General features: G+C 39.0%; 1 protein-coding gene across 11 annotated transcripts in view; it reads left to right on the forward strand.

Moving 5' to 3' along the window:
- Window positions 1–13,302, forward strand: part of CFAP44 (cilia and flagella associated protein 44) — a 126,439-nt gene that overhangs the window by 13,132 nt on the left and 100,005 nt on the right. For all 11 annotated transcript variants that reach the window (XM_077884497.1, XM_077884492.1, XM_077884500.1 and 8 more), the window contains exons 4-6: window positions 36–195; window positions 3,872–4,034; window positions 8,038–8,140. In XM_077884497.1, coding sequence (XP_077740623.1) covers window positions 36–195; window positions 3,872–4,034; window positions 8,038–8,140 — 426 coding nt within the window. The remainder of the gene's footprint in view (window positions 1–35; window positions 196–3,871; window positions 4,035–8,037; window positions 8,141–13,302) is intronic.

Here is a 13,302-nt window from a genome sequence, read left to right on the forward strand (position 1 = left end):
ATGACCTTCTTAGTTAAAATATTTTAATTTTTTAGAATCTCAGTATTTGGAAGCCCCTGCTTCAGCCTCAGAAGGGGCAGAGGAGGAAGTTAAGAAGAAAATCTCGGAGAACTTCTTCTACGATTATATGGAGCTTGTTTTGATGCCTTTTGTGACTCCGGATTCGAACATACCACTGGATCTCCTCACACTTGTGTATCCACTCCAGTTACATGTATATGATTTTTGGATTTCAGTTTCTTAGGTCAGGGGTCGGCAAACCAGCCCATGGACCAAATCTGGCCTCTAGTCTGATTTCATGAATAAAGTTTTATTGGAACACAGCAATTCTTATTCATTTACATTTTGTCTGTGGCTGCTATCACACTACAAGGGCAGAATTAAGTAGTTATAACAGAGGTCACCTGGCCCACAACGCCTAGACTATTTACCATCTGACCCTTTATAGAAAAAGTTTGCCGATCCCTGTCTTAGGCAATTCCAAGAAGTTTGGCCTTTACAGAAGTTGAAATCTTAATTTATACTAAGCTTTTGTTGATGCCAAATAACCATAATGAGAAATGATGCTTTTCAGGCTGTCTTTTGTGAGACATGATGTGAAGGAAACCAGAAGGCCTCTTATCATGGTTTACCACCTCTATAAGCCTGACATCCCTTTCTCAATGGCTACCTAGTTATAATCATTGGTTTCTTAAACCACAGATGCCATTGTCAGGCAGTAGTACTTACACATTATTTATCAGATGAATATCAGAAGACAATCCTCAGGAAGTAGGGCACAAAATAACACATTTTAATTGGTCTGGAGAATAAGAGTCTGTGAAAAAATTTAAAGGTGGGAATAAATCAACAAAAGGGTTTAGGATCACAGTACAATGTTGGTTTGTGATGGGGATAGTTGGGAGAAGATTTCCATTAATGCCCTTGGCTGGCAATTTAATATGTTTGGTTTCAGATGGGTGGTGGTTAGGACTACATGGCCTCAACCACTGCCGGGCCTCTTATACAAGGTGTGCTTAAAGAGGAGGGCAGTGTACTTCCTGACTCAGTTTTGGTTTTTATATAAAAATAGAACATGTTATTATAGTTTTCCGTTTCAATCCCAGGTATAACTAAAACTAATTCAACCTGAATCTTTTAACTTGAAGCTTTTTCTCTTAAGGATTTTTTTGCATATGTGGTCTTTGGATAAGTTGCTGATAAAAGTTAGACTATTGCCTTTCTTCTATCCTGTTGTTTCAAATGAGGTACCTTATCAGAGTCACTCGGAAGATTTTCCTAAAATACACATTCTCTGATACCGTTCCTGGACCTACTGCATTATATCCATACGGAGAAGGACTTGGGCACTTGTAGTGTGAAAAAGCTTCCCAGATACTTTTGATTGTGTTGCCCTCTTTCAGCCCCCAGCACTGGGGACTTGCTGCTCCGGGATACAGGGGTTTCTGTACCAGAGAGATATGCCTAGATTCCAAATAATAAGAATCAGAGTGACCTTGACTTTTGACTTGATATATGAATTGCTTCTGTTCGTACTGGATGAGTAGCTGTATAAACTATAGACCCTTCGTGAACACTTTCAAAATCAGGGAAGTCACAAAGTCGCTTGTCCCATTTTTGGATAGCTTACATTATTAGGTCTTCCAGGCCTTGAATCAAAAGCTGCCTCTCAGTAACATCTCTCATTAGACAGGTCTTGCTCTCCAGGGATGGAATAGATAAAATCTCTATTTCTTTATGAGAAGCTCCAAGGAGAAGTCAGCTGTCATGTATCCCCTGCATACTCTTTTATACTTCAGTAATTATACTGAGTCTACTTCAATTTTAGAGTTTGTGTCTTGTAAATCAATCAAGAAATATGTCATTTATTAAATATCACCTAAATCATAGCATAATTTCTATAAGATGTATTTAAGCGCAATCTTAAAGTGAGAGTCCTAGATGCCCACAAACACATGGTGAAGGCCCTGAGTCTCTGATAGGAAATTCAGAAGATTCAAGTCAGAAGAGAGAATAGGATAAGACAGAAAGGAGTTGAAGGTACACCAGAACAGAATTTAACATCTTCCAAGGTCTGGTCAATGGCTGCCACTGTCTTCTGGAGTTAAAAGAGAAGCATCAGACTCTAGCTATACATTAATTAACTAATTCGTCCAACAGACATTTATTGAATGCCTAGGTAAGCCTCAAGGCACTGTATTCAACATTCTAGGAAATAGAGATGAGCTGGGAGAAGAAGCAGGCTGTGATTTGAAGGGGAAGAGTTTGGGAAGTTACCGTCTCAACCCATTTTGCATTGGAGAGCAGCAGCAAGTGAAAGAGAGTTGCTCCCACCCCTAATTCCAAAATTAGAGATGATAATATCAGATAAATGATCACATATCTGATTCCCAACTGCCACCCAAGTTAGTGAAAAGATGGTAGCCTACTTCTACTCTCCCAGCCATAGACCTGGCTTTTAGCCCTCCAAAGTGTTACACTGACACCTGGGAAAAAGAGAAAGGAGAGAAGGAAGGAAAGGTGAGAATAGCAGTTTGGGGAAAGGGAAAAGGAGCATAGGTGAAGCCTCCTACCCCATACCAGGATTTGTGAGGGTAAGGACACTGTGACTCCCACTGTTTATTTGCCAGGAGATCTCTGATAGTTTCCATGAGGCCCGAATAGCTTCTGCAAAATCTTTGGATCACATATCCATTTGTACTTCTACATAACGTTCAATTTTAAGTATTTATGTCTTTATTAAATTGATGAAATTCCTTTTTCTTGAGCAGATCAAAAGCCCTGAAATGTGCCCTCTCTTTTTCAATTTAACTCTTAGGCAATGAGGTAGGTATAGTCATGTCTAGTTTGTTGTAATTTGTATATACTTCACAATTAAATTGCATTAATTAATTTTTTCTTTTTTACAATTGTAGATATTCTTTTTAAAAACTCTGCATAGTTTCTTTCTCTAAAAATATGCACTTAAAAGTAAAGGTAATCCTCTAAAATCAGAATTTATATTTTAGATCAGGGCTCAAAAAATAAAGATTTCTCTAATGGTCCTTTAACTTTTGTGTTCAACAGTGAATTCTTAGAAAATACAAATCTATCTACGTAAGATATGCGGTAATATTTCTTTTGCAAACTATTTTTTATAGATTAGTCTTATTTAATTATTACATTTATATCATATTAATTTAAACTTGAATGTACTAATAATGTACATTTAAAGGATGTTTTATGAAAATAGATTATTTTAACCTGTATTTTTAATTAGTGCAGATTTACTGTATAGCATAAATGTGCATGTACACACACACTCATCTACACACCTACACACACACACACACACATACTACAAGCTCAGAAAGGAAATGTTAGCATATTTGTTATACATACTTCTACACTATATATTATTTTGTCCATTTTCTTGATCTGTTCACATGAATTAAATTTCAAGTACATTTATGTGGATTTATTATGTTAGTCCCATTGTCACTGGGTGTGTCAGAATTGCATAACATTCTTTCAGAATTTTAAACATCTTACCTTTCGACATCAAGGAAGAGGCCTATATAATACTTCTACTTTTATAAAATTAACCTGCTTTGAGGATTTCTTTAGGAAAATTAAGATATCGACTAAATATGAGTATGAGAATTTTCGCCTAACTTAAAAACAAAGTTGCATTAGTAATAACTAAAAACTCTGAGTTTCAAAGTAAAACTCAACTACTTCAACACTGAGCCTTTATCAATGGGCACAGATTTTTAAAAATATATGTATTTCATTACTTTTCCTGTATCTTGGATGCTTACTTTATTTATTTATTTATTTTTTTGGGATGCTTACTTTATTTCACTTCTTTTCCTTAACAATCTTCGCTCAGTCATTCCTTTGGTTATGACTGCAAAAAGCGGGCCAATCTACAACTTCTGGACAGCAATACTGTGATGTACATAGCTGGGAACCAGCTGATCCTTCTGAATTTGAAAACCAAGGAACAGATCTACCTGCGAAGTAGCAGTGGTAGAGGAATTGGTGTCATTGGGGTATGCTGTTAATGTCTTAGGAAAAAAAAAAATCCACTATCTTTTTTGTATTTGTTTCTTCTGTGGACCAGCCAGGCTGTCAGGTGCTAATATCATGCGCAGTATTCCTGCAGGATTACATGTGATGCATGTCCTTATTCTACGGAATTTTCAATTCAACAGTTACAACCACTCCATTCATCGACATTACCTCTGTGCAGTGTAACAATATTATGCTAATGATGCTATCATCTCATATTGCAGATAAGGACACTGGAGCTCATAGAGGCTAAGTGGCTTCCCACAGTCATGCAGGGTTTTCATGTTGAATGCTATGTTGCCATTCTGCAAAAATATTCAGATAAATAATATAAATGGTATTTCAAATAATAAATAGAGATAAATGCCAGATAAGATGTAGTTATAGAACCAAACGTTAGGAGATCAAGCATAGATTGTACATTCAATAATTTTGAGCAGTCGACAAAAGGACTTGAATGTGAGGTGGGGGTTGTCTCTTCTTCCTTCTTTCTCAGGTGCCTGCCTCCAGTCATCATCTTTCTTGTATCATTTGCCTCTACGTCCTTAGACTTTTCATCTTAGCATAAAAGTACACCAAATCAACTTGTTCTCATCTTGAAAGGCCCCTCTCTAATCATACATTCTGTGTACCCACTGACTCTTCCCTGAAAGCCAAGCTTCTGCTGTCTTTTCCCTGCCACCTTACTGAAACTGCCCTTACTAAAGTGACCAATGGCTCTCTGAGCAGCCAAATCTGAAGAATACCTTCCTAACTGTAGCTTACTCGACCTCTCTATAGCAGCTGGCCCCGCAACTGAGTTTTTATAACTTTGACTGTTTTTTTTTTTTTTTTTTTTTTTTTTACTCTGTAGCTCTTAAAAGTTGATGTCCATAGGTCTGCTCTCACCAAAAACAACCTGAGAAACAACTCTTTGTGTCTTTAGAGTCATGAGAGGGGTGCCTGTTTAGATGAGGCTGTGTGAGACAGGGAAAGGCGCACAAATATGCAGGATTTGGGGCTCATACAAGCAGTACTTCCAGAGCAGATGCACAAAGGGTTTTTTAGAAGGCTCATGATCTAAATAGAAATCTTCCCTGCTCTTGCCTGCCTGCCAGGTGTGAGCAGGCCAGACAGAACTGGAAGGTGCAGGGCCCACATCACCACACCCTGCAGAGGTGGAGGGCTTCCAGCAGAAAGCCTTGATGCAGCTCCAACAGAGACTGGGCCAAGCTGGCACAGAGTAGTGGGAGATACTTTAGATTAGATTAGATGGGACCAGGTAGGGTATTTAGATTAGAAATGGAAGTGAGGGGAGAGGTTTTGAAGATTCTTGCTCTCATAAGCAGAACAGGGACATGAATGGGAATGGAGAAGATAAGGAAAATCTGAGATCCACAAATAGATCAACTATGGAAACAGGATATAGTGAAATGGGAGAGTGAAGATGGTCTCATGATTATTTCTTTCTTGTTCAGCTATCTATACATAGCATGTGTTCATGATAAAGTCCCTATACTCAACAGGAATTAATTAATTTTAACATTTTATTTATTTGAGAGAGAGAGCAGGAGTGGGGCAGAGGTGAGGGCGAGAGTACGGGTGGGAACAGGGACAATCAGACTCCTCGCTGAGCATGGAGTCTGATGTAGGCTGGATCCTAGGCCCCCAGGCCCCTGAGATCATGACCTGAGCCGAAGTCAGAAGCTCAACCAAACTGAGCCACTCAGGCGACCCAAACAGGAATTTATTATATTACATTGTGTATCCAACAGTACTCAGAACATGCAGGGATTTAAATGAAGAAGGGCTCATGACCTCTATGAATTCCAAGAGCTGAAAATCCATCTAAAGAGACAAGACTCATTTTAAAAAGTGAAAAACCAAAATCGTAGATACATACATGGTATGGTGGCACTGGTCATGTGCAAATATCCAAAGGCCCAAAGTGAGGGTCATGGGTTCTATGGAGGGAAGTCAGTGAGGGGCCACCCTGAGGCATCGTGAGCCCTGAGATCCACATTACCTGCAGAGTACTGAGAAACAGGTAACTATCACATCTTTTTCTCTCACTTTATGGCCAATGGTAGTTTTGAAATTTCTATTTTGTTATACAATAATTTGGTCTGAGGTCGGTAAGTAGAGGTGTACTGTGGTCAAGAATGCTAATCCTAATCCTCACCCTCCTGGACTCTGGGCAGTTGTATGTCCATGGTTTTTTTCTCCATGTGTGCTAGAGCTGTCAGCACCTGGATAGTGGCTGGGGCCTTTCCTTAACTGTCCTTATCACTTCATTTTTTTCCTGAAACTGTTATCTGTTTGTAGGTGAGAAGTGCTCTTGCAAGGCAATCAGAAGCCTGTGAGAAATGTGTCTTAGGGGTAAATCAACTATCTTTCAGAAAAGATCGGGTGAATCTGTATGTTGAGTATAAAGTCAATGCTTCTTTGGTTCCAGGTCTCCACTAAAAATAAAACACCAACCTCAACTGCACAGAGCTTCTGACCTGAAAGGGCCGAAACTTTTTCACTCATTGTAGACAAGACCTAGGGGGGTAAAAGATTTGCCTGAATTCCCATCCAGATTTCCGTGACCACATGTCCTTCCCAATATTCTTCTGTAAATGAGCCTCTGGAAAGATGTAGTCGTAACCTGTTTCCCCCTAAGTCCTATGTAGCTCCTATTTTTAAATTCCACTTTCTCCTTGGCTCCAACACCTGGCTTGAATCCTACTTCTCATATTTGCCAGCTGTATGACTTCAAGTTATTTCACCTCTCTGTGCCTATTTCCTCATCGATATGGTGGGAATGATAATGGAATCCGAACTCACAAGGCTGATGTAAGATTTAAGGGAATTAATTCATATAAAACTTACACAGTGTCAGGGGGCACATAATAAGCAGGCAATAAGTGTTATTCTCTCATCGAATGTCCATTCTATAAACCCAAGCTTCTTTCAAGTTAAAGTGATGGGTGTCTACTTGAATGGAAGAGGGCTCAGCAGAAAGATGGCTTATTATGGGTCTTATGGCCCCATGTGCGGGAAGAAGAAAAAAAGCTACAATGGTATCTCGGGTACCAAAACCACAGTGCAGTCTGTAAACCCTGAGGAAACTCCTCTTCCACAGGTAGCAAATCAGGAGTAGCAAAATGGTAACTGAAAATAGAAGTTTATAAAGCACAATTTGTGTCTTAGTTTATTTTTATGACAGCCTCTTTTTATTTTTAGGCTCTCCATTTACTCTTCCTGCACATTGGCTTATCAATGAACAAAAATAGCAGGAAGAAACATAGAATTCTACAACAGTTATAAACCGCTATCACTTGAAATACTGACACAAATAGTTTACCCAGGACATTTTTACTATATTTTCCTCTGCATCTGGCTTGGAAATATTGTAGCTTTGTCACTTCTAGTAAGTTTATATCCACTGGTGGTAAATTTGTCCAAGGTGAAATTTTTTTTTTTAAACTGAGATGTAACCTATTCTGCAAACATGAATTTTTTTCTGTACAACAATTTAGACTGGTTCATATGTGGAGGGTAAACAATTCATCTAACTTTGTTGTCAAAGAGTGTTCCCGGGGCTGGCAGCATCGGCATCACCTGGAACTTGTTAGAGATATAAGTGCAAATTTGGGGGGCCCAGTCCTGATGTACTGTCAGAATCTCTGCTAGTAGGGTTTGCCTTCTGTGGCTTAATAAGCACCCCCCCCCACCATGGTTCTGATGGATGCTAACAATTGAGAACCACTAGTCTAGCTCTTCTGATGGCAATTAAAAAGGTAGAGGTAGAGATAACAACAGCAAAACTTAAAATGAGTATTCCCCTAGATTTCTACGTAAATCACATCCAACACCAAGTTCTTCTCAGATGCCTAATTTTTAGTTTCCTATTAGAGTGGATCCTAATCGATTATAAAATCACAGATTATAAATTCTGCATTCTTAGCACCGTTTATGAGAAAACCCTCCTTTTACTACTTGAGATTTTACTTCTTGTAGGTTCATCCTGATAAAACTTACTTCACTGTAGCTGAAAAAGGAGTTTTCCCAAAGATTATCATCTATGAATATCCTTCTTTGAGGCCCTACAGGATCCTCCAAGGTGAGCCCAGTACATACAACCTCTAAAACATTCCATGTTCAAGGTTAGCAACATTGAGGGTCTCCCAAAGACACAGAACTAGGAGGAGGTAGACAAGAGATTTATTTAAGGGAATTGGCTTATGCACTTGTGGGTGGCGGCTGGCAGGTCTGAGGTTTGTAGGGCTGGCCAGCAGGCTGGACATTCTTGGGCTGGGGTTGATGCTACATGTTCAGATAGAATTTCATCTTCCTCAGGGAAACCTCAGTTTTGCTTTTAAGGACTTTCAACTGATTGAATGAAGCCCACCCAGATTAAAATAACCACACCTAAAATTAATCACTGCAGTTCTTTTACAATTTTGTTTTCCATATAATTAATTTTAGGAGTTAGTTTTTTAAGCAGACTTTTTTTTTTAAGATTTTATTTATTTATTGGAGAGAGCAAGAGAAGGAGTGGAGGGAGAGAGAGAATCAGACTCCCTGCTGAGCAGGGGAGCCCAATGTTTGGCTTGATCCCGGGACTCTGGAATCATGACCTAAGCCGAAGGCAGACACTTAAATTACTGAACCACCCAGGTGCCCTAAACAGATTACTTTTCAGAGCAGTTTTAGATTTACATTAAAATTGAAAAGAATATTCAGAGATTTCCCATAGTCCTCTTCTCCCCACATGTGCATAATGTTCTCCAATATCAACATCACTACGAGGTCCATTTTTCACTGAGGACCAGTCTCAGTACATCACAGTCCTTCAAAGTGCACATGTCCCCTGGGGTTTACCCTTGATGTTGTATTCTAGAGGTTTAGATAAATGTACAAGGATGTATACCCATCATTATAATCTCATACAGTGTATTTTCACTGCCCTAAAAAATCCTCTGTGCTCAGCCTATTCATGACTGCCCCCACACTGGCAGCCATCGAGCTTTTTATTGTCCCCACAGTTTTGCCTTTTCCAGAATGTCTTATAGTTGGAATCATAGAGTGTGTAGCCTTCGCAGGTTGGCTTCTTTCACTTAGGAATATGCATTTAGGGACGCCTAGGTAGCTCAGTGGTTGGGTGTCTGCCTTCCACTCAGGGCTCATGATGTTGGGATGGAGTCCCGCACCGGGCTACCTGAGGGGAGCCTGCTTCTCCCTCTGTCTGTGTCTCTGCTTTGCTCTCTGTGTCTCTCATGAATAAATAAATGGAATCTTAAAAAAAAAAAAAAAAGATATGCCTCTAAAGTTCCTCCCTGTCTTTGCATGGCTTGGTAGCCCATTTTCAACTATTCTGTTGTCTGGATGTACCACAGTTTAAGGTATTCATCTGCATATTGAAGGGCGTCTTAGTTGTTTCCAAATTTTGACAATTATTAATAAAGCTGCAGTAACCAACTGAATACAGGTTTTTGTGTGAACGTAAATTTTCAACTACTTTGGGTATATACCACAGAACATAATTACTGGAGCCTATGGTAAGGGTATGTTTAGTTTTGTTAGAAGCTGCCAAACTGTCTTCCAAAGTGGCTGCACCATTTTGCATTCCTACCAGCAGCGAGTGAGAGTTCCCATTACTCCCCATCCTCACCAGCATTCGGTGTTGTTAGTGACTTGGATTTTGGCCATTCTGAACAGGTGGGTAGTGGTATCTCAGTTTTTAAATTTGTGTTTCCCTGATGACATAGGATGTGGTGCAGCTTTTTATATGTTTATATATTATCTGCATATTTTTGATGGGGGTGTCTGTTAAGGTCTTTGGCCCATTTTGTGATTGAGTTGTTCATATTTATTGTTGAGTGTTAAGAGTTCTTTGTATATTTTGGGTAACAGTCCTTTATTGCATATGCCTTTTGCAAATATTTTCTCCCACTTTGTAGCCTTGTTTTGTCATTTTCTTGACCTTGCCCTTCCTAGAGGAGTTTTTTATTTTAATGAAGTTTGGCTTATCAATGATTTCTTTCGTGGATCCTGCCTTCAGTGTGGAATCGAAAAAAGTCATCACCACACCTGAGGTTACCTAGGTTTTCTTCTATGTGCTGGGAGTTTTACGTTTTTGCATTTTATGTTGAGGCCTATGATCCATTTTGGATTTTTGTGAAAGGTATAAGGTCTATGTCTACATTAATTTGTTTGTTGTTTGCATATTTGTTGCCTATGGTTGTCCAGTTGTCCCATTTACATGAATTGTCATTCACCATTTACTGAAGAGACTGTCTTTGCTCTGTTATATTGCCTTTATTCTTTTGTCAAAGATCAGTTGACCATAATCCTGTAGGCCTATTTTTGGGCTTTCTATTCTGTTCCATTTGTTTATTTATCTCTTCTTTCCCCAGTGTTACACTGTCTTTATAGGAAGTTTCGAAGTCAGATATTATCAATCCAACTTTGTTCTTTTCACTTAATATTATGTTGACTACCCTGGGTCTTTTACCTGTCTATATGAACCTTAGAATCAGCTGTTGATACCCACCAAATAATAATCTAATTGTTCTTGCACATTTTTAGATTCAATTTGCTAATATTTTGTTGAGGATTCTTGCATCTGTGTTCATGAAAGCTACTGTTCTGTAGTTTTCTCTTCAACAAACTGTTATTTGTAATATCAATTAAGAATAAGAAAAATAAAAGTGTTCTTCATCCCTTTATGTAGATCTGAGTTTTTGACCTTTCTGTTTGGAGAACTTTTTTTAATATAAATTTATTTTTTATTGGTGTTCAATTTGCCAACATATAGAGTAACACCCAGTTCTCATCCCATCAAGTGCCCCCCTCAGTGCCCGTCACCCAGTCACCCCCACCCCCCACCCACCTCCCCTTCCACTTTTTTTTTTTAACATTTCCAGCAAAGCAGGTCTCCTGGCAACAAATTGCTTCAATGTTTGAGAAAGTCTGTAACTCACTTTTGAAGGATAATTTCACAAGGTGCAGAATCCTAGGTAGGTGGGGTTTCTTCTCCCCGCTTCCTTTTCTTTAGATATCTCAGTCCATTCTTCTTGCTTATATGGTTTCTGATGAGAAGTTGGATATAATTCTTCATTCTTCTCTAAATAAGGTGTTTCCCCTCACCCCCGGCTTTTTGCAGGAGTTCTTCCTTTATCTTCATTTTTCTGTAGTTTTCTGGGCACTATTCTAGTTGGTGTTCTCTGAGCTTCCTGGATCTGTGGTTTGCTGCCTGATATTAATTTGAGGGAAATTCTCAGTCGTTACTGTTTTAAATATTTCTTCTGTTCCTTTCTCCTTTTCCTTTTGATATTCCCATTACACATACATTACACTTTTTTATAAATTTATTTTTTATTGGTGTTCAATTTGCCAACATATAGAATAACACCCAGTGCTCATCCCGTCAAGTGCCCCCCTCAGTGCCCGTCACCATTCACCCCCACCCCCCTTCCACCACCCCTAGTTCGTTTCCCAGAGTTAGGAGTCTTTCATGTTCTGTCTCCCTTTCTGATACTTCCAACTCATTATTTCTCCTTTCCCCTTTATTCCCTTTCACTATTTTTTTATATTCCCCAAATGAATAAGACCATATAATGTTTGTCCTTCTCCGATTGACTTATTTCACACATTACACCTTTTTGTAGTTGTTCCATAGTTCTTAGATATTTTGTTCTGTTTTTATCAGTCTTTGTTCTCTTTGCTCTTCAGTTTTCAGAAGATTCTATTGATGTATTCTGTAGTTCAGAGATTATTTCCTCAGATGTGGTCAGTTTACTAATGAGCCCACCAAAGACATTTTTCATTTCTTTTATAATGTTTTCTTACCTCTAGGATTTCCTTTTGGTTCTTTCTTAGGATTTCCATTTCTCTGTTTACATTGCTCATATGTTCTTGCATATTGTCTACTTTATTCATTAGAGCCCTTAGCATATTAATCACAGTTGTTTTAAATTCCTAGTCTGATAATTCCAACATCTGTGCTATCTGGTTCTGATGCTTGTTCTGTCTCTTCAAATTGTGTTTCTTTCCTTTTGGTTTGCTTTGTAATATTTCCTTGATAGCCAGACCTGGTGTAGTGGGTAAAAATAATTGCTGTAGAGTTATAATTGCTTATAACTTGGTGGTAAGGGGTCGGGGGAGGGTTAATATTTCTTAGTTCCATGATTAGTTCTCAAATTTTGAGTGAGTCTCTTCCTCTGGAGTGAATGTCACAGTTGTTTCTCAGTAGTTATCTCTTTATTGGTTGAGACAGGTTGGCTAGAGGGGGCTGAAGTTGGGTATTTCTTTCCCCAGGTTAGTTAGGCCCTGGTTAACTAGTTTTTCCTGAGGGCAGACCTTATTAAGAAGAACTGAGCGTTCTGGTGTATTTCAAGATGGTTCCTTTTCCTCTCTCCCTACTGAAAGTCTGAAGCATTTTCCAGGTATTTACTGTGGGAACCTGGTCAAGCTCCTGGGGATAGATCTCACAATATTGTTGGGGCTACCTTGACTGGGTACCCCTGGAGTTTTTAACTCTCAGACTTGTCCATGCTGAACCTCCAGCAATTCATCAGTTATAAGTGTTCAGGTTTTAGGGATCCCTGGGTGGCCCAGCAGTTTGGCGCCTGCCTTTGGCCCAGGGCGTGATCTTGGAGACCCGGGATCGAATCCCACGTTGGGCTCTCAGTGCATGGAGCCTGCTTCTGCCTATGTCTCTGCCTCTCTCTCTCTCTCTCTCTCTCTCTCTCTGTGACTAACATAAATAAAAAAAAATTTATAAATGTTCAGGTTTTATTACGCTTGGCTGTTTCCAGTTGGGAGTTCCTGATGTGGTAAGTCGCAAATACACCTCACTTGTCAGTATTTCCAGTGTCCTTCCCTCACTTATGAATCCAAGGAGAGTTGTTGATTTTTTAGTGTGTTCAGCTTTTTATTTGTTATTATGGAATAGTGACTTCCAAACTCCTTACATGCATAACCACAAACCTGAAGTCCTCGATTTTTATTTGATGAATTTTTCAGTGGCAAATTTTTAATTACAGATTGACTTCTTTCTGCCATCTAACATGATTTTCTATCCCCTCCACTTCATAAAATGAAATGTATTCTCGGTGTTTTTCTCATGTAAAGTGTGACTAAGATTTCTTCATTCTCCCTCATCATGTCCTGTAATTCATTTTAAAGCCAAGAGTGATGCAGGATTTTGTTTTGTTTCTTTGGGGACTCTTGGCATTCTTTCATCAGTACTTATAACCAAGGATGCTCGCTTGCTCTCTT

The sequence above is a fragment of the Canis aureus genome, chromosome 35 (assembly GCF_053574225.1).
Source record: "Canis aureus isolate CA01 chromosome 35, VMU_Caureus_v.1.0, whole genome shotgun sequence".
NCBI lineage: Eukaryota > Metazoa > Chordata > Mammalia > Carnivora > Canidae > Canis > Canis aureus.